Source organism: Crassostrea angulata, chromosome 2 (assembly GCF_025612915.1).
Source record: "Crassostrea angulata isolate pt1a10 chromosome 2, ASM2561291v2, whole genome shotgun sequence".
In the NCBI taxonomy this organism is placed as follows: domain Eukaryota; kingdom Metazoa; phylum Mollusca; class Bivalvia; order Ostreida; family Ostreidae; genus Magallana; species Magallana angulata.
The window spans coordinates 19,343,363-19,369,015 of NC_069112.1; the positions used below are offsets into that span (position 1 = coordinate 19,343,363).

At 31.1% G+C, this 25,653-nt stretch overlaps 3 protein-coding genes across 3 annotated transcripts; 2 read left to right on the top strand and 1 right to left on the bottom strand.

Annotated features, from left to right (window-relative positions):
• The first annotated feature begins 8,949 nt into the window (after positions 1 to 8,949).
• LOC128173074 (complement C1q tumor necrosis factor-related protein 5-like) lies at positions 8,950 to 10,012 on the top strand. Its single transcript, XM_052838801.1, has 2 exons — positions 8,950 to 9,208; positions 9,571 to 10,012. Exons 1-2 carry the CDS (start codon positions 9,004 to 9,006, stop codon positions 9,984 to 9,986), a joined length of 621 nt encoding a protein of 206 aa, XP_052694761.1. The 5' UTR covers positions 8,950 to 9,003; the 3' UTR covers positions 9,987 to 10,012.
• A 9,447-nt stretch (positions 10,013 to 19,459) lies between these two features.
• Positions 19,460 to 21,034, top strand: LOC128171978 (collagen alpha-1(VIII) chain-like). Its single transcript, XM_052837754.1, has 2 exons — positions 19,460 to 19,686; positions 20,589 to 21,034. Exons 1-2 carry the CDS (start codon positions 19,524 to 19,526, stop codon positions 21,008 to 21,010), a joined length of 585 nt encoding a protein of 194 aa, XP_052693714.1. The 5' UTR covers positions 19,460 to 19,523; the 3' UTR covers positions 21,011 to 21,034.
• An 869-nt stretch (positions 21,035 to 21,903) lies between these two features.
• On the bottom strand, positions 21,904 to 25,176 carry LOC128173987 (uncharacterized). Its single transcript, XM_052839638.1, has 4 exons — positions 25,149 to 25,176; positions 23,875 to 24,085; positions 23,491 to 23,520; positions 21,904 to 23,331 (listed from the first exon to the last, which is right to left on the bottom strand). Exons 1-4 carry the CDS (start codon positions 25,174 to 25,176, stop codon positions 23,073 to 23,075), a joined length of 528 nt encoding a protein of 175 aa, XP_052695598.1. The 3' UTR covers positions 21,904 to 23,072.
• Between the last annotated feature and the right edge of the window lie 477 nt (positions 25,177 to 25,653).

Genomic DNA, 25,653 nt, shown 5'->3' on the forward strand with positions numbered 1-25,653 from the left:
AGTATAATATTATAAAATTATAAAAATAATAATATTATGAAAAATAAATATTCATGTTCTTATTTTCTCTAAAGCCAAGCCCCCCCCCCCCCCATGTCGATACTCAAAATCAGCTTGCTTCAATCTTCAATATCCTTCAATATCAAGAAGTTCAAATCCTACTTATATCACTACCCCCAGTTTGCTCCAACAACAATTTAATTTATTAAATTTTCTATCATGCACTGTTTACAATTGTGAATAACTATTACCTTTTATTTATTCAGAAGGGGGATTTATGATCAAATATTTATAATTTCTCAACAATGCGCTATAAGTGCACTATTTGTATATTATTACTAGGCGATTATTGTAAATTAACCTCACGGGAATTTCAAGTAAAATCCATGCGACGAACTACGAGGGAAAGTTTCCCACGTAAAAGTTTACGCAATGGATGATTAAAGTTATACAGAAAATACAAGAGGAATTAATGTGGACTCTCTTGTCATATTAAATAAAAAAAAAAAAAGATACATTGGAACTTTTTCACGTGAAGTGTGTAAAGCACAGGTGACAGTCTGTGTAAGTTTGGACCAATAATTTAACGCTACTTCTCTTTACGTCACTCTAGTATATATGTGGTATTCAAAGATTCATGTACTTTAATTAATAATCTAAATGCACACGATTAGCTAAATAAAAGCACAAGGTTACAAGAAAATTAAATATGATTATTAACATTTTAATCACCCAGAAAACATTTTTATCAGTTATTTTAGTAGTAAAAATACCACAAATTTTCACATTTCCATTTAGCAACAAAAAATCTAGTTAATAAAGTTTTCAAAATAGTCGTTGTGGAAAGCGGGGCATGTTCCAAGTTAACCACAAAATGTATAATTTTTGAAATCTTCTATAATGTGGCAATAATTCACATCATCTTTTACGCTGTATCGCTATCAAAAGAAATATCAAATTTGAAGGTTAGGTGTCAAATCTCTTTCAACATTATTTAAAGTCTATTAAAATTCGGTTTTCCTTTATATATTTGAATAACATTTTATGATTTGACATATAAGGACTGAAATTGATAGGCTTAAAAACATTTAGTGTATTAAAATTCGTATTTATTCCCATTTTATTAGATCAAATGTTTAGCAACCTTTTTGAAAATACCTAATGGCTGTATGGTCAATAAACCCTTCATACTTAACATAAACTTTTGAAGATGATCTTTAAAACTATAAACTATTATTAAGTAAAAGAAAATTCCATAAATGTTAAATTATAAGTTGGAATGTTTCCCTTTATTTTTATACAGAATTTTTCTTCCAAAGGAGATCAATTAAGTCTGAAAATGGCCACGGCCATCGAGCCTTCTTAATTTAATTTAAGAAGTATTTTATTAATGTATACATTGAACTGGATTGAACAGCAGGCATAATGCCTCTTTATGTTCTCTCCTAAACTATGTTTAAAAGGGGAACTGGTATAAGACGCTGTTCAGGAACATTTGACAAAAATCACTGTATAAATATAATTTTGTTTCGAAATATAGATAATGTTACTGTTGATTTCAGTTTTTTAAATCATATCAATAAATTTTCTATTGTCAAGAACAAATAATCTCTTTCATAAAAATATAACAAATAGAACAAATCTTTTCGGAGCCAGCAATCTTCGACGAAGTTTATAAATGTGGTATTGTTTTGATTTTACTAAACAAATAAATTGCCGATCACATAGATAACTCTCACTCAAAATGCAAAGTAACATCATTACAATAGGCTATATATCAAATACATAAACATTTTAATATGTAATTTCACCACAAAATCGGCAACTAATTTGATTAAAAACTATTTATAATAAACAATTTTGATCTTTTTTAAGTATATGACGTTATCTTTTAGAATGACATATATAGATTTACATTTATTTTCGGTCATTAAATGTAAACAAAAATGTTTGCGTTGTCAATTAAACGATTTGTTTATAGCATATCCAGTTCCATAAATATACAGAGGACATTTCATTAATTCAATGATATTGAAATGCAATTCACTAGACTTATGGAATTAATGTATAATTTGCATTTTTGTCAGGGTCCTGTACCAAAACAGAAAATATTTCAATTTTGACCTTAGGTAAGTGCTTAAGATCAGCATCCCTCAGCACACTTGTTAAATTGACAGAAGCTACAGAAGACGAAGATGCGACATTCAGTCATTTGAATGTTAACTTGTCTGCAAAGGTGTTTGAATGGCAGAGCCATGCTAAACACACAGTCTGACCTGTCAAACCGAGATGTTTTACAGCCTGTAATGGTGTCCAGACTAACAAGTTTTTTTTAGTCCAAAACATGTGTTGGAAATACATATTTTGTCTAGTTTGCAATACGTCGGGCTGTTAGTACCTAGTGAGGAATATGTCCAGTAAATTGGAAGACACATCTTACTTGGAGCAATTCATGAAATATTTAAAAGCAGTATCTCATAAAAAATCAAATTAATTTTAAAAACTGTAGCAAAGTGAACATAATTTACAACAAAATGAGAGATGCAACAAGTTTCTCTCTAAATTCATAATCTGAACAAAATACAAAAGTTAACACTTGACCTATCGATTAGGTACTATCCAGCATCTTAAATGAAGCCTCTTGAAATACTTTTTTGAGACAGAAATTTCATAAACCCCGTCGTCTTCAATTGCAAAGCCATCACACTATATTGAAAACCTTAAATAGTATTAAACGAGTTTAAAGATATAATAAATATCTTGTTTATAATTCAATACAACCTTCATATGACCCCTTCAAACATATCTATTAGGGTTTGAAAAAAAACCCATCTGGCTCAATGATATTTAAGGTCGGAATTTAAGACAAGTTGAAGCTGATAATTAGTAAACGTATGTATTGTACATTATGCATGTAGTCTCTATAGATGATAATATTTCATGGCATTACAATATTGCAGAATTTTGAAATTAAGTTTTGTTATTATTTATTGTTCACAGATTGTTGCTGACTGACAAACATTCAGTGCTAAAACTAAGTATCTTGGATACGTTTAAAGCAAACCTGATGATAGATATTGCCATAGTCAAAACATGTGTGACAAACCTTAGTTGTTTCGGAATCAAAACACTTTACAATGTGTAAATAAGCAGATTGTTAATTTATTTGTGTTTTTTAATAGATTCGTGATTTATAAGTAAGTAAACTATTTTCTTCTTTCAATGTTTTAGTCCATTTTCCTTTGCTAAACCGTACCTACACGTGTATTAATTCCTTTCCTATATAATATATAAGTAACGTGATGTGCCTCATGCCTGAAAATGTGAGGTTCTTTTATTTTGTATATTTACATTTTGTGGTTATATATATTAGCTCAAAAATTTATATTATCACCGAAAGTACAAAATCATTATGATGAATTAAAATCTGAATTTTGTTTTAAAGTTAAAGAGATGGTCATAATTATAATTTCATAATAATGATGCTTCTACTGATAGTTTTGCGTTTTAGGAATTTTGCTTCAGAACATTTGAGATTTACATTTGTGGTTGAAAATTACGATGAACTTTTTACAAAATAAGGATATATAAATAAGATTTAATAAGTCAATTTACTTACCTTAATGTCATAGTTTCAAATTGTGCCTTAAGGAATGCGTAAATCCTTAGTGATATTTGATTTTTACTGTTGAAATTGATAGTTGGGTTTATAGATTGCAATTAACACAGTAATTTTATTTTATTTGCAAAACATCGGGAAGAAAGATCTTTTTTTTATAAGATTAAGATCAAAATAACATTTAAAATATGTAGAAATAGATAAAAAATAAATTATAGTTGATGTACAATTTGTTTGCTGTGATTCAGCAATGTAAATATATATATATTTATTTTAATTATTCATATTTACTCCTACTTTTGCGTTTTAGGGGTATGGATAGTTTAGGCCATATTTAGACAATATTAATCTCCTTGAGATAAAGAGTTTTGTATGATAACATGCAAAAAAAAATAACACTTTTTAGATGAAACATCTAGAATTTATTTATATGAATTTTTACTTTGGGTCAAAGTTATCATTGTTAAAATTTTAATGTAGATCTGATGGGTAATTTGTGAACCATCCAGCCTCCTTTCGCTTTATTTGTCAACGACATTTTGGCTTAATAATACCCAAGTACATCCAATGTTCAAGGCACCGTGACTGTTTCCTGATTTTGCTGACGTGAATTTTGAGAGAATTTTTTTAAAATGTTTAAAAATGATTGATGTTCCAAATCGACGCTCCAACCAAACTGAATAATAAAGGTGTCACCGTTTCGAAACAATGTGTTGAGAATTATTTTAGATCAACTAGCCAATATTAAAGCGTTTCATTTTTTGGAACAGAGAGATGAGTAACCAAAGAAATCAAAGCAGATATGGTAAATTATATACAGCAGATGAAGAAGAAAACAGACATTCTTTTGTTGGATTCACAGATGTTAGTGAGAGTAAAGAATGCCCTAATTGTTTTGTCTTCTTTATTAAGAATGACAATCTACACTGTAAGCATGAGGAAAATGGAGACCTCGTCAGCAGATTCTACGTTTGCCCAGCATGTGGATGCAGAATAAAACACCATGTTTAAATTTTTGTCGTTCGTAAAAATGATGAGGTAAAATGGACATGTGAAGGGCCAACATCTATGTTTTAACACACTTTGCAAAGCAACTTTCTTCTATCTTTGATTCAAAGAGGAAAGTGATGACACTTAATCATTTAATTTTAACACTACCAAACCCAACATTAGAATTTATTAGAAGTTTTGAAAGAAAACTTTTCAAATTTATTTGGAATGAAAAGCCAGACAAAATTAAGAGAAGCACTCTTATTCAAGGATATGAGAATGCCGGATTAAAAATGATAGATTTCGAAAACTTTATGATAGCACTTAAATCAAGTTGGATTAGAAGGCTTATATTTTCAAATTCAAAATGGACAAACTTGTTTAAAGCTAATTTTGGACATAATATGCAAACATTGATGAAATTTGGTATTGATTTTACTAATATGATTATGAAAAATTCAAACAATAGATTTTGGAAAGATAAATTGCAATGTTGGAGAACAATTTTTGATGTGCAAAAAGGAAATAGTGATAGACTGTTTAATGAACACATATGGTATAATCCAGATATTAAAATCGACAATAAATCAGTTTTCTTTAAGGATTTATTTAACTTAGGTTTTATATATATAGGGGATATGTATGAATATGACAATCAGATTTTTAGTTATAATCAGTTGAAAAAGAGATACAATTTAAAAACAAATTTTGTTCAATATCTCGGTTTAACACAAGCAGTACAAAATTATGTGAAAGTATTAAATATACCGTTAACTAAGAATTGTAATATTGGTTACCCAAATACAGTAGAAATATTTTGTAGATCTAAGAAGGGTTGTAGTGAAATGTACAATCTCTTGATATCAAAGAAAAAAACTTATCCAAAATCAGAAAAAAATGGATGTCAAAAATCAAATTAACTGAAAAACAATGGAAGAAAATTTATAGTTTGCCCTTTAAGTGCACAAAGGATTCAAAATTACTGTGGCTTCAATACCAACTATTACATAGGATATTGCCAATCAATTATCATTTACATAGAGTAGGGATATTAAATTCTCCACTATGTTCCTTTTGTCAACAGACCGCTGAGACTATAGAACATATTTTTGTTGACTGTTATTTAGTGAAAGAAATTTGGATTGATTTGGAGAAATGGATGACAGATATCTTTGGTTTACAAACAAAGGACTATGTGCGGTATGGTCAAATATCTGCCCCCGATTTCAACCAATTTTTAAATAGTATCGTATAAAAATCAAATCTTCACAAATCATTGTATAGAGGATGCCTATAACTTTAATATTGATTTTAGTCATCATTGCTCATTCGCTGTGTATCTATGACGTCACCTAAATGGCCCAATTCCCGCAAATTTGCAAACAAATGAAAATATTCTCATTTTTGCTCTTTATTTTGAATTCGGAAGTATAGAGCGCAGGTCTGCTCAAGTGCGATTTTAACATATGTTTTTCTTTAGATAGTTATACACATTATACTAAGATATGGTACTTGAGCAAGCCTGCGCTCGATGTTTCCCAGTCGAAAAACCATCGGAAAACACCCATATTTTGCTTCAAAACATCAATTTATCAAAATAATGCAATATTCATGACGTCATTTCTACATTATGAAGTCACTGTGGTGATAACCTTTTACACCTTTATTTCCAATATGATTTTAACTATCTTTCACCTTATTTTAAAGCTCTTTCTAAAACTTTGATTTTGGGGGGCAAAAATTGCATAAAACCGCACTTAGTCCTTTTGACAAATATTCAATCCTTTTTGGAAAATTTGATAATAGAGATATTCATAGGTTGGAAAATTTAATCATTCTTTTCATAAAACAATGTATTCTGCAAACTAAAATGAAAACATCAAGGCTAAATGTAGAAAACATCAAGAAATCTATAACCAGAAGACTGTTTATTGAAAAACGTTTGCTTCTGAAAAACTGTAATAATCATTTGTTTGATATTTATTGGAAAGATATATTTCAACGTTTGGAACATTCATCACCATCTTTATTCTCTCCTTAATGTCCCTGTTTCTTATTATTTTTTGTTTTTTTTTTCTTTGCTCAGTATCTTTGAATTTTTCCTTTTCTTTTTTTTTTTTCTAAAAAGAAAACCATTTTTCACATATATATTTATACCACAACTTGATCAAATTATATCGTTACTATTCTGAGAAGTAATACATATATATATATACATATATACTTTATATCAAAATATTGATTATATCTATCAAACAAATACTATAAATTTAATGTATATGTATACATTGCAACATATATTTATATAAATGTTTATGCTATGGTATGTGAATATGTGAAAATTCAATAATAAAAAAAAAAAAAAAAAAAGTGATTACACTTGACAAAATAATGCTCTGATGGAAATGAGAAAAAAAATGAGTTAACTTTTAGTAATAATTTATATGAAAAACTTCTGACCTGTATTCAGCTTACCTAGTCGGTGTGTACTGAGAGATAACCAGATTGAGAATGTTATATTTCTTGGAATGGATTTACATAACATATGGACTTTTGGAGGGGAGGGTGAGCTTACTCCGAGGGTCAATCAAAAAATACGAAGACAGTGTGGCTGTCTATCATATATTTTTCATGAAAGTCATACTTAACAGATTAATCTGTGCACCAACACTTATGTTATTGATATGTGAAGTTTTAGTTCATTTGATGAAACGGTATTTTTGTGTCCCCTTATTAAAAACATCATGTTTTGTCATCACGGCGCACGGTAACGTTCAAAACATGACGTCAAGATTAAATACGCACAGTTTATAGATATACCCCATCTTTATATCACGCTTAGTCTCTTGTACCTTTCTCCTTACAATTTAAAATGGCACTAAACAACTTAACATCTTATTTGCACACATTTGTTCGAGAGTCATAAGTTAGTTCTTCAAAGTTTTCATTTTCTAAATGTGTATCTTTTAGTTTACAGAAAGGATAACCCTGAACATCGGTTGATGTTACTTATTTTTTTTTTACCAAATATTTACAGATATTCTATTCACTTTAAGACGGTTTAATATTCAAAATAGAATTACCACCACCCCCACAAAATTTTTTACAGTTCAACACAAACTTGCAAATAATTGATGACTTATTTTTGCACCATTGAGCATTTTCACAGCTTGTACCGACCTTTTCCTGAATTAAATCCATTTTGTTTGTACTTCTCGTTGCGCCGTGACGTACGGCGACGTCGATGTCTTTAGTCAGTTTTAAAAAGGACTATCTGTCTTTAGTTACTAATATCTGTTCGACAGAACAATATATCCCGTCATTATTTGGAACATAGTATACCATGACTATACTAAATTTAAGGTTTCAATATTATTTGGTTTTAAGCCCAATTTATAGAGATATTACTTTCCACAAAATATAGTCTTTTGATGACATAACACAAATTTTGACCGTGCGCCGTGACCTCATTTTTGCCGGATTAGATTCTAAATAATTCTTAGAAGTAAAGGAATTTATAAATTTTCTTTCTTGCAAATTCTTTGAAACTATTGCTAAATTATGTCTAAATTAATCTGATAACACTGTATATTACCAATGAAAATCAATGACATGATATTGTTTTTTTGGTTATTATACTATTTGATTTGGTTGAATGAAAATGATATTAAAAAAACAATAAGTAGAATTTATAACTTGAAATATTAATTTTAAGAATCGGTGTGGTTGAATCCTAAAAATTGTGAATAATGATATATGTTTTCAAATTATTCAAATGAAAGATCGTTTTCGTCTTATCATTAAATATTGAAAAATCAGACCAAAAATTGAGTAAAAGGAAACTTGTTGTGCTTGCTAATTATCAGCTGTTTAACACCATCTAAAAAGCACCATGTACATAACACCATTTTATCAACAGAAAAAAAATCAAAATATTCTAACCCAAAAAAGCCTGATAATGTACTTTGAATGTTTTTGGCATTAACAGGTTTAAATGCAAATAATGAAGAAATACTTTGTCAAGAAAAATTACCTAAAACTGATGAACGTTACGTGTTCACTACACATTTTAAATGCCTTTTGTGTGATTTATATTAGATTAAATGAAGTAAAGTTAAAATCTCTACAGATGAGAGATAATACATTGTCTTATATCGAATCATATTTTAAAAAGGGGGGGGGGTGTCTTTGGCACCTTCGTAATGCTCTCTCTCTCTCTCTCTCTCTCTCTCTCTATAAATATATATATATATATATATATATATATATATATATATGCCAATCACATTAATAGGCATAGCTCTTATCAATTCAAGTTCAGATAAAGATACCTTACTATCAATACAGTCTTTATCGACCTACAATTTGTACTCCAAAACACACGCTCATTTTAGATGTTTGATCAAAAGCTTCTCAATATGGATCTTCATTGGATAACGGTCGTTTTACTTGTTACTGGAATGGTAAATGCACTCAACCTAACATCGAATAATCAACAATCTGAGATTGCTAATCTGAAACAGGAAGTGAACGACTTAACTGCGTCCGTCAGAAACCTTACTTCCGCTCTCAACCACATGCAGACTGAGTTTCAAATGTGTATGTTCATGTTCGTTCGTTCTTTTTTTTTTGGGGGGGGGGGGGGGTGGGGCACAGGGTATTTCAGAAAAAATGTCCAACATTTTTATTTCACTAAAAACCGGTTATGTATTTTTTGATAAATGCTAAACGTAAAAAAAGACAAGGTACAGTTTCAATCAGAAAAAGAAAATTGTATTTTGTATATAGCTATTAGTTTGTTTACTCCTTTTGTACATTTTACTCTAAAATGACCGATGTAGATAAAGATGTAAAAACAAGAAAACTGACATCTTAATTGTTGCGTTGATATTTTACAGTCAAATGCGATAGCTTCCGTTCAAAACAATATTATTACTTGTGATCAAAATCTAATATTTCAGTGAATAGTACTCTGAACAAGAGACAATCTGTAGCCTTTTCGGCTTGCCTTGGATCTTCTGGTAGAACACTTGGACCGCACCAACCTGTTGAGTTTGACAGTGTACTTCTTAACGATGGTGGGGCTTACGACCCTCGACATGGAACATTCCGGGCACCTGTTAGCAGTGATTATCACTTTGCTGTGACTTTCCTAAGCAGTCTACCTGCAGCATCCTGGATCGAGATAGTTAGGGATGGGAATCAATTGGTTTATACCTACGCTGATGGAAATGGTAACAATGTAGGTTCCACACAAGTTAATATAAGACTAGAGGCGGGTCAGGACGTGTGGTGTCGCAATGCTTATGTATCTGGTACAATAACTCTTCACTCATCAGGAAAATACTCTTGTTTTTCAGGTCATATCATTTCATAAAATAAAGAAATATTGTTGGCTATCAGGCAATGATTCTTCTGTTTATTGACATATACTGTGGAATCATTTTTATTCGTGGGGGTCAACGTTCGTGGGAAGCCAAAGTGTTTCTGGTTCGTGGAGACGTAATTTCGTTGGTAGCAAGGTCGGGATAATTTTGATAAGTATTAAACAAATGCTTGTAAATACGTTCATGAGGAAGTGATTCGTGTGCAATGATAACTCATGAAAGCCACAAATAGTGGTCCCCCACGATCAATGATGTTTCCATAGTAACATGCAAGTTGATATAACGCCTCTCGCTTATTGATTCTTAAACGTTTCTTTTATACAGACAACAAAATGATATACAAAATACTTTAAACATTTATCAAAGTGTTCATGACACGTCTGTGAAAAGTCAGCACTAAAACTGGCATATGCAGTTTTCGCTGAAGAAAGTTCAAGAACTGTAAAAGACAAATTTAGATCCACTGATTGATAGAGAAAAGGAGTGCAAGGCTTTTATGACAGCTTAAAATCCTACCGTATAATTTAACTCTTTAAATTTAATCAAATGAATGAAAGGATAAATCAACCGAATCTAGAAACCTTAAATGTTTTGTTCTGTTTCAATATCATCCAGCACACAACTTCTCCAGCAGATATTACAACCGTATCATTCATCAAATGGGCCATCTCATATAAGTGAGATCAACTTAGAGTTACATTGTGACAGCAAAGGGAAAAAACAACTAAAGGATGTTATTCAGAATCCAATAGGCAAAACATATTTGAAAATCTTCTTTAAAGTAGGACTAAACAATTACCAAAACGTTTGCATTCTGACTATTACAAATATCTCTTAAACCACAATCTTGTACATATATCGGTTGAAACATTGGGAGAAGAAACTTCCGAATTGATAATGGATGTCTCTTTTTTCCTAATTATCAATACCCATAAAAATGTATTTTTGTTCCGGTGAATTTCGTCGGGTACATGTAGAAACAGAGAACGTGTGAAAAAAAGCATTCTTAAATTTTCTGCTACATATTGATTGTGATTGTTTGTCACTGAGAGGTATGTGTATTTATACAAAAATCAACAAAATATGATGAAAAAAGTAATCTGTGATAGATTAAAGATTATATAGACAACAGTTATTACACCATAGGCACATCGATAAGATATCAATATTATTAAAGTTTAGTATCTCGTGCTTACATTATACATTGAAGTTAAGAGACTAATGCTATCAGATCTACGGGTCAACAACCTATTATTATCGAATGGTCGAGGCCATTTTTAAACTATACTAGATGATATCCCACTTTAAAATGAAATGTATTGATAACAAAGAGTGTTCCAAAATCAAACGTCCAAAGGAAAAATACAAAACAGGAGCACACACACGTACCTTTACATAAATTAGAGGTAGTATCAGGTACCATGAAGAAGTAAGCAAACTATACTGACCTGTCAACACAATGATACAATGCTTGATATGTAGACCCACATTTCATATCTTTTTTTTTTTGTTCATGAATGTATATACTGTGTCCACAAATTTTCTTAACTGCTTGACATAATCTTTAAAACTCAAATAAAAAACTGTATTGCTGGATTTTTAGAGGAAGCGAGCAGGAGTAAAAAAAAAATAAACTAAAATGAGTATACATACATGTTTTTTTTTTTAAGTTTAACTTCAAACCACTAAGTTCGTATTTATTCTAAATTTTATGTTCTAATTTTTTTTTTAAGTTCTAATTTCACTGGTTTTTATCACTGTTTCACATACAAATTTAAGATAAAAGACTGTTTTGAAGAAAACGTCCCTCAAAAACTCAACTCCCCGTTTTATGACTACATGCACATCATTTATTAAAATAGACGTAAAACATAATCTGTTCATTGTTTACAAATTATTGTATGAGGTTAACTGCTAATCTGTCGTGTTTAAAAATGCATGGAATAAAAAAACGGTAGTGTATGCATATTTATTTGCATATTTTAAACCAAAATTTAACTCGCCCTTTACTTTCCACTGTGGGGTAAATTAGTCTGACCGCGTTCCTGGGCGCCCCGTTCTGGAAAGATCTTTCATCAAAACTAAAAATCGCATCAAATTAATTAGTTGTATTTATAAAAAAAATTTCAATAATTAACCATAGATTGCCGATTGAAGGTATCTGCCTGCGAAGCATGATGAACTCGTTCTGTCATACGGCGTCCTCGGTTACCCCGTTCTGGTAAGTTTTTTTCCAATTTTCTCACCAGAGATCGTGCTTCGCAAGCGTTCATTCATCAACACTAAAATCATGCAATGTCGAAATGAGTTGATTCATTTTATTTATTCTACATTTGTCAAATCTTAAATTCTATACATACCCTAAATAAGTTCCCCGAAAATATAATCTCTCTTTGCTAAATCATTTAATATTATTTCATTGCAGGCATATATTTTGATGCAAACTCCCACTGCCTTGGATCCGCCAAACGGTATCTACCATCTTACTCTCAATTTTGCTATTTCGGACTTGTTTATCGAAACCAATGTAGATTTTTCATTAATTTTACAATAATTACGTATAAATTAGAATTCAAACATAGCTAATGGACATTATCTTACACTTGTTGGAATACCAAAGGTGTGAGCAGTTACTCTAGTGCAGGCATTTTGTAGTTTATTTGCAAAATGCCGTAATTTATAGGTATAGATTTATCTCTCTGAGAGGAATAGCTCTGTATGAAGAGTATTTTATATAAATATATGTTCCAATAAAACAGACTGGAATATGATTTTGGCTTCCGGTTTCAACAGTCATGCCTTAAAGCGTTACGTAAGTGGTGTGAATCATCTTACGGAGTATGATTATTGTAAACACATGTCTTCAAAATGATAAGGTTTGAATACCAATGTGTGTGCTTATTAGTGCATTCCTGGATTCAATACTGTCAACGATTACAACAACATCAGCATGCAACACCATTGTTAAACATAAATGTGTACCTTACAAAAGCATTATGTTGTTTCTACATAGGAGTGTGATCAGAATGATGAGACAAATGGAAAAAGAAATATTCTATATGTATTAATTGTTTATTAATCTGTGTTTAGGTAACAAAGTTCAATCGTGTGAATATACATGTGCTTTCTTCAAATATGCAAATGAGATTGTTATCTGAAAGGAAAATTTTTTAAGGTGTACAATGTATGAATGTAATCAACCAAGTTGACTAGAACACATGTCGTTATGCAAAAAACAATACTTTATATGAAATAATAAGCAATGTGTTAATTAATTCCTAATATAAATAACAGAATACAATTTTCCTCTGTCCGTCCGATCTCTCTCTCTCTCTCTCTCTCTCTCTCTCTCTCTCTCTCCTTTCATTATCAAGGACAGCTCTGATTAACCGGACAAGGTCAGATAGAAATGCCTTACATGGACTATTAAGTACATTCATTCTCTCTCTTCTTCCCTCTCTCTCTCTCAACTCTTATCATTCTAAGGCAAGATATACATGGCGTAGAGAGTGTATTAAGTACATTCGTTATCAAACTACAATAATGTATAAGCCAAATACACACGTTTATCAAATAAGTAAGAACAAGAGCTTCTAAATATGTATTTTAATTAGATAACTGTCGTTTTACTTGTTACAGAAATGGCAATAGGACTAATTTTTTTTACATCAAAGAGTCAGCAATCTGAGATTGCAAATCTATAACAGGTAATGAACGGCTAATCCAGAATCCTCATAACTGTACCCTCATCTCACCTCATATAAAAAGTTTTTTTTTTATTTAGAGAGGTGTTGGGAGAGGGAGAAGGGTGTACAGATATCTTTCCCTTTAAATTGAATTATACCAAAAATACTGCTGTTGGAATTTGTTGTAGGTTGGGCAAATTTTTTTAGCTAGATTGACAAGACTAGTTCTTAAAGAGCCCTGTTCTAAAATTAAAAAATATATATATTTGAATAAGATTGGTTCCTAAGATTCAGTACTCCTTAGCACACTTGTTTAAGAACACAAATCAATATTGCTACCCATTCAACCAATTATAAATGTCAACTGAAAAGTTTGAAAATGTGAATGAATAACATAGTCATGTTATTTACTAATATTTCAGTTATTTGGTTGACAGAATGGCAGAGCTTTATCTTAAGACGAAGTGACAAAACACAATCCTGTCCAATCCAGCAAATTTCTTCAGGAATCGGAATGTTCGACAGATTACTTACCAGTTCTATCTTTTAAAAAGTTAAGAGATGACATCTTTGTCAATAAGCCATCATCTAGCAAAGAAAAATCCAAATATTTAATTCTAAACATTAATAATTTGTTGTATCTTTATGCAGAGCTCTTCGTCGAATACAGATTTCAGTCAATATATTTTTTCTTGTCTTTTGTGTTAAATATATGTTGTTTAACCCGGGTCTTGTCAGTAGTTCATAAATTGGTCGTGGTTCTAAAAATAAGTGAGAATTATCTCCCATGATCATTTAGGTACTCTATTTGACTAATATTATTTCTATTTTAGAAAGAATAGTGATAAATTATCATTTTATTATAAAATATTCAAAAGATAAAAAAAAAGAAATCCTCCGGGTTTCTATTAAGAAAACTGAACTAAATGCCAAATCATTGAACACTTTAACATATAGATTAATAGCTATCCAGCACCTAAAAAAGGCTTATCCAAATGCTGTTACGGGACGGAAATAATACAAAACCCCTTTGTCCTCATATTCAAAACCAATACACTATTGTGAAAACCTGAAACAGCATTAGACAGCTGGGGATTTTTAATCCATATCTTATTTATATTTCGATACGACTTTCATATGACTTCTTCCAATATATTCTATAGCTCAATGATGTGTCTGGGAATGAATTTGATACAAAGTGAAGTTGACAAATTGTATACATTGTACGTTTAAATTTATGAAGGCATGTAATCTCCACACAGGATATTTTTTTATTGCCTTTCAAAAATGTGCATAATATGTTTTATACCTTTAACTTTCAATGAAGATATAATGCAGTGGTCAAAAAATGTGTGACAGAAGTTTAACGTAAATATAAATAAAACGCTTGGCAATATGCAAAGAGCGTTCCTGAGTATTCGTTTAAGGTTTCCCCACCCTTGATGTTTTTATGGTTTAGTCCATGTAATTTTTGTTTAAATGTGAAGATTAATATGTAAACATTCAAATTGAACTTAAATATTGGTATGTTGCAAATATTTTGTTCATGCTGTAGGAGATAACACAGGTACACTATTAGGGCAATTATAACAACGACTCCTCTCCAATCAAACATCACATTTATTTTTACTGATTTCGATATAATAAAGCAATATTTTAAAGAACTTAATCACAATCCTTTATTTTATTTATTTTAACATTTTAAGGCCATTTAAACTTGCCAGTATGAAAGCTATTACATTTACAGTGCATTTTGATACAATTTTTTGACCATGAATAAGTACAGTTTAGCAACATAAAATGTCTATAACTTTTGAAATAATGGTTCAAACTCACTAAAAATTGGTACATTTATAATTCATTATATATCTTATTGAAATCTGCAAAGAAATGTTTACCTTGCCAGGTAAAAAATTATGAATTGTAGTCTCTGTCGAGTTTGCCTATGTACGGTTTTATCAGTTTTCCATTAAATTCAGCGATTTAAACTCAACCTACTCTCTATAAATTGCTAAACATTAGTGCCATTTCACTTTACATAGCTTAAAATGTGTTAAACACAAGTATAAATCAAGAAATATTGGCAAAACCATGCATCATACAACACTTATATTATAAACGATAACGGTAAAATATTCCAGAATGCTCACGATGACGTCATGCGACAATCGAAAGACCTTAAATATGTTCGTGATTTATAAAGAAGAGGTAAGCTCGGTTTTTTGCCAAGCTAAAGTCAAATTTATTTTAATAGAACGTACTTATTGCTTTCTCATTGCGATTAATACATAGTTACCTACCTTGACATGCCTCATGTAAGAAAATGTGAAGTACTTTTATTTTGTATATTAACATTTTGTGGTTCTATATATTAACACAACAATTTTTTACTATAGCTCATATTACAAACTCACCATGATAAATTAAATTGTCATAATGATAATTTCATAATAATGATGTTTCCACTAGTAGGTTTGCGTTTTAGAACGTTTGATTTAGAACATCATAAAGATTAATAGCCACATAGATAACAATGTTTCCACGAGTAAGGTTACATTTTTGGTTTACAATGAACAATGAATTCAAAAAGACAAATATTAAATAAATGATTATATAAATAGGGTTTAATAAGCCAATTTACTTATGTAATTGTTATCATATATCAATTTAAGCATTAACGGATAGGTAAAATTTTAGTAATAATGATATCCTGTTTTTTGAAGACGAAAGTTATTTTTAGAGATTGTATTTTTTGACAGTTTAAAGTTTTTCAGCGAATACTCAGAAACAAAAAAACACTTGTTTTTCAATTTACAGATCTAAACTACATTTTGTATCTGTATAAATAGAAAACAAATTTGATATACAATTTGGTCAGTGTTAGCTGCAATAATGTAGCCCTCTCCCGACTTTTTTTTTTTGGGAGAGGGCTACAACTCCATAGGATCTCCGTAATGGTGCAAGTGCGGGAGTGATTCACTACCGCAACGATTTCGTCTCAAATCGTTTATAAATGACCAGAACTCAAACGTTGTAGATGTCTATGGCATAAATTCATCCAAAAATATCAAGTAAAGTCCGTATATCGGTTGTTTTTCGTGTATGTTAACAACGAAAGTTGAATTTGTCCGCCATGTTTACTGACCTTGACCGGTTTTATTTTGGGACAGCCAATGAGAATTCAGGAGCAGATCTTGAACTGCATGAATATAGGAATTCCCCTATTTTAAACATAATTAACGCGGTAAATATGAATTTTCCATTATATACCATTTCCTTATATGATGTTTTAGTGAAATAACGAGGTAAGATCGATTATTTACACTGACATTCACGTTATCAAGCCCATCAAAACCCCAAGCGTACATCCCATAAAATCACGCGAGAACTGTCATGGCTGCTGAAAAAGACGACTGGTAAACATGCTGATGTGTTTTACCTGGTTTTGATTTATATACGGTTAATTTGTTCAACCTGAATTAAAAAATCATTTTATCTAAAGGAAGTCAAATATAAAATCGATCTTTTCAGACCGAAGTCAGCCGCATTAAAATACAGCATTATTGTAAATAATAGCATTTATGTAAATTGTGATATGTTATTTTTATGCTGGTACCAAAAATAGTAGTCTAGTCATAATATAATTATAATTCTAATTTTTGAGTACTTTTGAGTATTTAGCTGATCTTCCTTTTTGTCTACATTAGCCAATCAGAGTGCGGCATTTAGTCGCGCGATGTTTTGACTACGTCACTTTAACTGTCAGCTGTCAACAATTTTGTAAACACCGCAGTCAACCCACCCTCCTTCCCCTTCATCACCAGTGTAGTTGGGGATTTATTTTGCAATGTATTACACATGTTTGTTGCTGTTGATGTATGAAATGCTGTTTTTGTTCAACAATATTTTTGTTGCATGTATATTTGGTACATGTTATAATGTATATATCTTTGTTTAATATGGGGGAGGTCATTTGCTCACCTTTTATAACTTACATTCAATGTCTGGTAATGGATATTATGACTGTTTGAAGACCTCCCCTTATTGCCTAATTTTTCTTATTAGCAAAAATAAATGGCAGTACATACACACAACCAAGTTTTATATTTTTCTATCAATCCTAGACAGATCAACAATATTACATAAAATTAATTTTGCACCATTACGGAGATCCTGTGGAATTGTAGCCCTCTCCAGTAAACATCAGATATAAAAAAATCGGTGAGGGCTACATTATTGCAGCAAGGTCAGTGTGTACTATTCAACAAAATAAATTTAAAAAAAAAATATCATATCGACTCCTCCTTTTGAGTTTTAGATATATGGATAGTCGTGGCAATCTTTGACTTTATTATTCTCCTTGAGATAAAGAGCTTTGTTTGAAACTAAAAAAGAGTACTAAAATGTTTGGATTTTTTTTATTTTCTGAGTATTTACTTTTGATCAAAATACCAGATTTTAAGATGTATCTGATTGGTATAATCTGTTGACAATCCAGTCTCATTAACACCGGGTTCTCAATGCCATTTTGGCTTACTAAACATCTATTATATAGAATTTGAATGCACCGTAACCATCTCCTCCTAATTTGCTATCTTTAATTTCAAGACAATTTTACCAAGTATTTAGACATGATTAATGTTCTTTCAAAACGTTCAGAAGCACAACATTGCCAAATCAAATTGAATAAAGACTGATCGTCAACTCATTTCAAATAATAAATGTGAAGTCCATATCAAATATTTCATTGTTTCATTGTTTATCAACAATATGTTGAGATTTTTTTTAGAACACCAATCCAATATTCAAAATCTTCATGTCTGGAAGAAAGGTGAGTAGCCATTGAAATCAAAGCGGATTAAAAAACTACATAAAACAGATGAAAAGGGAAACAAACTTTCTGTTGTTGGACTCATAGATGTTTGTGTGAGTAAAGAATGCCCCAATTGCTGTATTCTCTTTATCAAGAAGGCCAATTAACACTGTATGCACGAGAAGACTGGAAACCTCATGAGCAGATATTCTACGTTTGCCCTGCCTGTGGCTTCAAAATAAACACAATTGCTGATCGTTCGTCGTTCGTAAATAGATGTTAACTGAGCGTGTGTTGGGCCTTATTTTCTCAGATGAAAATTCCTTGCATAATCCAAAGAAGTAAGTGACAGTACTTTGCAAACATATAGACGCTCGTACATAAACTAAGATGACTGTATATTTCAAAGAGGAAAGTGACAATTCTTGGCAAATGTATTCAATGAATAAAGAAAAGATGTGTTATGGTATAAATTTTATGACAATCATATAATATGTATATAGACACAATTTGAAACAAAGACAAGCTTTGGCAATTATATTGATAGATGGGTGCTCCGACAAATCATCAAATGATCAAAATCGTCATATGCATTACAATCATTGTGAAAGCATAAAACTTCTAAGGCCTTTCTGCAGTAATTTCAATCTCCAGATGTTAATAATTTTATTAAAATAGATTTGTTTCCATTAAGGTACTTAGTAATTGCTAGACGGCCTCAATAAAAACTCCAATCATATTAGGATTTTCTCAAAAAAGTAAATGGGTTCATTCTATTTATGTAGATATTTATGTAGATGGTTGTTTAGTGTACACAACTGTATATATAGCGTCGAGTAGTCCTTCTCTCTCTCTCTCTCTCTCTCTCTCTCTCTCTCTCTCTCTCTAACACACACATTTTATGTCTTATCATTCCAAGGTCAGATAGAAATGGCTTACAGAGACCATCAAGTACACTCTTTATCAAACTACAATTTATAAGCCCATACACACGGTTATTCTAGAAGTTAGATCAAGGGCTTCTAATCATGGATCTTCATCGGATAATCGCCGTTTTTCTTGTTACAGGAATGGTGAACGCCATCAATGTAACATCGCATGGTCAACAATCTCAGTTTGAAGAGTTAAAACACGAAGTGGAGGACCTATCCAGAAGCCTGACTTCAGCCCTCACTTATATACATCAAAAATGTACGTTCAGGTTTGCCTTTTTGATGGTTTTTGTGTGGTGGCTTGGTGTAGTGTGTAAAAAAAATGACGTTTAATAACCGTTTTTTCTTTAAGTAGTTCTGAATTGTAATGAATGCCAAGCAAATGAATTGTGAAGGTATATAGTGTTGCATGTGATTTGAAAGTAGATCTAAACGCTTATTCACTATAGTTTTACATACAAAAATAGGGAAAAACACGAAAATAAAATCAATCATGAAAAACATTGACGAAAATTGCATTATGGATACCCACAGTCATATAACGCTAAGCAGAAAGTACAGTTTCTTTCAATATATGCCTTAAATTTAAAAGTTCTTTAAATCTCATCAAATTAAACCTATACCATCTTAAACATGTGTTCATATAAAATATCAAGCTAAATACTTTTATTTTGTTTTCAAAAAAGAAAAATGACTTCCGCGTCTTGTCATATTTCTATCATCAAAACAAAAATGATGAAAATACCAAATTTTCTCATAGTTTTTTAAATAGGAAAATGTCTTCGTAGACGTCACCTACAACAACAGTCATATATTTAATGTAATTGTATGATCAAGTTACAATGAGAATTCCATCGTGGGCGACGTCTGTGGACAGTTTTGTATTTAAAACAAACTACGGAAGAATTGATTTCTTCTGCTTAAATTATAAAATAATACGTGAAAATACATTGTTTATTACATAAGAACCATCATTGTATTAGTCAAATCAAGGAACTAGTACATAGACTCTTAATTGTTTGGTATTCTTGTGTAAAAAATGTTACATTTCATTATTTCGTGATATTTTTAAGAAATCACTTTAAAACAGGGGAAAAACTATGACTATACTAGTACCTAGTTTTTTTTCCTGTAATAATTTATAATATTCTAATGTTTCAGTGGATGGTACCTCTGTAGGAAAGCAGCCCGTGGCTTTCTCGGCTTGTCTTGGATCCACTGGCCCTCCTAAAACGCTTGCCCCCCATCAACCCGTTGATTTTAACAGTGTGATTTTTAACGAAGGCGGGGCTTACAACTTCCATCAAGGAATCTTCCGAGCGCCTGTCAGCGGTGTTTATCACTTCGCTGTAAATTTCATGTGCACTCCGCCTGGGGATTGCTGGCTCGAAATTGTTAAGGATGGCAGTCGGTTGGTCTATACTTACGCTAGCGGAAGTGAACACAATGTGGGTTCCACTGAAGTCAATATAAGATTAGATGCGGGACAGGGCGTGTGGTGTCGCAGCCCGATGACGCAGGGGCACACAACTCTTCACCCCGAAGGAAAATATTCCTGTTTCTCAGGTCATCTCATTTCATAAAATAAAAACGTTGGTGGCTATCAAGCAACGCTCTCTTTTATCATTATCTCATACTAGTATTGTTCTCATGTTTGCGAAATCAACTTTGAGTTACAACTTTGACATCGAAGGATTTGACTTTTAAATTCAAATCAAAGAAAGATTCTCAATCAAAGGGATGTAGAACATTTCATAAACAAAACACACTTATAAAGAAGATATTTCCACAATTTATTGGGTTTTTTTTTAGTATTCTTTCATTTATCATTAAAACCACACAAATTTATTCTTAAAATAGTTAAAAGTGGTTTGATTTTCATGAGATTGAAAATGTTCAATTAAAAACATTCGATACGATTACCTTAAAAAAATACACAAGAAATGCTTCACATTCAAATGGGCATATTAAATTACGTCGATTAAGATAATAACCATAAAACAAAAAGAAACAGCAATTGTTATATTGTAGGCGCATCGATAAGATAACAATTCTGTTGTGAAACCAGTATATTTTGTCTTCATTATCTCTCAGTCGTATATGTATATAGATCTAAGTTAACAAATGACCTATTTATGGTGTCAATAACCTTTCAAAAGCACTAAATGGTTAAAATTTAGACTATCTTTATCTCATTGAAAGGAAGACAGCTGCATCAAGACACTAAAAACTATCTAAATTTAAAAGTTTAAGATATGTTGCTTTTTTTTTACTGAAAGATAGTTTATAGTTTAAAAATCAACTCATTTTGAAGATTTAAAGATCTATGGTACATTTTCGGTCAAATTTTATATAATGATATATTATTACTTTTGTTTTTTGAATGCTTACAATGCTTCAGTAGTACATTTCTTATGATTATCATTTTAGTGTCAGCAGCTGGGTTTAAAGCAAGATACAATATTCACAAATTTGTGTTGTGTAAACAAGGCTCGTGTCATATGTTTGTTAACATTAGTTCAATATATCGGGAAAAACATTTCAAGCCGATTTAATATCTGCTTTGTTTTGTTAAAAAATTAACAGTTTCTACCGTTTGTGAAATTCATTTAAAGTCTAAACCTCGACTATCTTATTAACATTCAAAAAGATGGCATGAGCTTTTTTTACATAACAAAAAATTGTGAGTTCTGTAAATCGCTTACAACTTGACGATTGACACTTGAATTTTGGTTGACTACTAGAAACGTCTAACTAGAGCATTGTAAACCCTTAAATAGATCTGGTAACTAATTTTTTGAATGCATAGCATCCGGAATTGCTGTACATTTGACAGAGTGTTTATTTTTTTTAATTATAAATGCCTCTGCTTCCTGAAAGATTTATTAGTATGCCATTTACAGTCAATTGCAAAATAATAATCGAGTTTTTAATAGATTGCTAAATTGCTCAATAGGGTATTCAATGTGGTCAGGCAGGTGTCATGTGGTTAATCAAGTGTAGTTTATGTTTTCCTTTGAACTACACACCCGTTCATATTGTCCAAAAAATCACTTTAACACTCTCTTTTATTGTTAATATTTCAATCCATAGTATCTTAAAAGAATGTTCACCTGACCAGCACTGGATGTTAAGAACAAATAGGAAAATGTTTGAAAATGTGAAAGACATTTCCAAAGAAACAAAAGAGAAACTTATCAAGTATAAACTTAAAACGAGGGGAACTTTATCCAGGACTGTAAAAAATAAATAATGACATTATAGTACATGTATCAATTTCTTGTACAACATACAGTGCTAATAGTATTTTGTAAGGTTACTGCTTGCTTAATTATATTTCCAAAAAGCTGCTAGGGCTTTATTTACTAGTCAAAGCTTACATTTTGTCAAAAAGCTATTGAAAATCTACCGGTATTCTGTATTTTGCTATACAACTACTATCACTTATTAATTGCAATTTACAAGATTCTGTTTCTACATTATATATTGAATATACGCTAAATATTGGGTTCACATAACCTGTTTGGAGTTCCAGTTGTAATAGCAATGTAAAGATGTAAAATGGTTCAGTTTATGAGTAATTAGTTCACAGTCATCAATGAAAATAAAACAATCTCTGTTTTGAGAAATGTCACAAACAAGCCATCAATAGAATTTCGGTCGCACCATTGGAGACGTACGAGGGGTATCATAGAGTATTTCGGAAACCCGTCCATTTTCAATGACGTCATCACTATCCGATCGAAATGTCTGGTTTTTGAAATACATTTGGCTTGATGACATATCTGTATTATCTATTACGTCACGACTCCTTTGGAAATCTACGTCACTGTAACGTGTGTTTAACCGAGAGACAGAAAGTCTAGGATGATTCCCAGTGAGAACGGGGCTTCCTGGGTTCATTCTAAAATATTAATAAAGAAAAAGAAAGTTTAACCATAGTCTTTAATTAAAATGTCTTTTCCCATCATTACGTCACGTCAAAATTTCTTGATAAAATTTTAAAGGTAAATCTTTTATCATTAATTTATTTTGAAAAATCAATTTGATTTAATGCCAATACCTGGAATTGGATCTGAGATAAGAACTCTTTCTGAAATATAAATCAATAGAATATTAAACTTAATAGAATCAGACTAAAAATAAAGTAAGTTATTGAATTTGATGCATTGGTTTCTGATTATTGTATTGGAACAAACATTTTGAAGAATAAATATTGCTTCTTCTGGTCGCAATATTTAAAAAATAGTCATTTCTTTGTACAGGTGGAGTATGAATTCAACTTAAAAGATTATGATTAATGTAAACATATAAAGGTCTTAAAACACTTCAATTGCAGGTAAGTTTTGAGTACCATTGCATGTATCTAGTGCATTTCTGGACTCAATGCCGACAAAAACACAAACATTCATGCACCACATCTGCTAAACAAATATAGATATCTTACAAAGGTTTCATATTCCTTCTGCATACAAGTGTGATCAGAATGATGAGACAAATAATAAGGATGCTGAGTGCGGACAGAAGAGCAATGACCAGAATCCTCTCTGCTTCCGTCAGGTTGTTTTTATGGGTCGGTATCCCGGAAACGGAAACGTCCTCCGTCATAGTTTTAGTTTGTATGATTTTCCAATCTTTCCGTTGCGGTGATTTTTGGACTGCAGAAGAAAACTTGAGATTAAAACAGTCGTTGATACTTCCATTTTGTTATCTTTGGACGTTGACGTAGATAAGGTCTTCATCAGAAATAGAATAGAAAATGTTAAGGCATACGCAGAATATAAAATATTCAATGTTTCTAAGCCTATATCATTGAGACGTTTCCCCTTTTGTCGTCTGTCGTCTAAGATTTGACAACAAATCTAATGGAATGGAGCTGTACTCATTTTTTTTATTGATATAAAAAATGTATCCTACCATAAGGTAACCCGTCAAAACTCAGTACAAATCAATATTCATTATCCGGATTTCTTTTTATCCGTACCATAAATCTGCCTTTTAAATAAACAAATTTAATTAATCTTGAAGTGTTAAAATATTACACTATGCCATTTAACGAACTGCTTGGCTTAGTGGCTCCACGGAGACCTACTACCTAGAGATAAAGGGGTTCGAGCCACCGTTGCACTATCTATTACAACCTTTTTTTTTTAATTTGGTTTCAACTAGTCTATGTTATTTTTTCTATTTTATTCATCATGGCCGAAAATGCAATGACTTCGTAAAATGCATGGATAACATCTATTTTATTTCGTTTATAACGTTAGAAGGCTAAAGAACATTTTTAGGATGAAAAAAAGACTTTGAGACTGAGGATCAGAGAACCATATAATTTCTTAAAGTTATACAACTTATATCAGACTTAAATCAGAGTACATGACATTATAAGAACAATCTATAGATAAGGTACCATTGTAAATAGACATGTGTTATCTTCTACCATGCAGAAGGCATCGCTATCTGAAGAAGGAATTAAAACATTGGGGTACAGTTTATGTATCCAGTCAACCGAACATGCATAGAAATAATATCGTCTGAGTTATAAATACAATGCTTTGTAGAATTACAATCATATCTTTTAAAATTATCAAGATTATTGACTAAATATTATATCAAAATGAAAAAAAAAATTAAACTAGTTACAACAATATACTTACATGCATGAATGTTAAACCAATACAGCTATAAACAATAAACGCAGTACGGAGGTATAGAGGGTACCTGCATTATCTATCGTGTTGATGTGCATTCTGTCCCGGCCTATTATGTGATGATATTTGGATCAATGCCAAGTTTTAACAACAGGTGTGTAAATACCCAGGTAAAGGTGATATAAAGGTAGGAAATATCTCTCTCTCTCTCTCTCTCTCTCTCTCTCTCTCTCTCTCTCTCTCTCCTCTCTCTCTCTCTCTCTCTCTCTCTCTCTCTCTCTCTAAGTAACTGTACTGTGTAAACAGTTTTCATTTTTTATGGATCTTCGCATTTTGTATATATACGATGAACATAATTGATGAACTTTGTTTATACTGTACTTTTTATAAATAATGCTGTGCACCTAAAGTTAATATAAAATTATCATGATATTAATTTTGCTCAATAACTTTGTACATGTGATATTTGTGAAATAGTTTGTTGTACGTTTTATGAAATCTGTATTTTTTTACTTGAACGAACTTTATACTCACAAGTCAAATAAAACTTTGTAAACACTTGAATACTGTTTCTG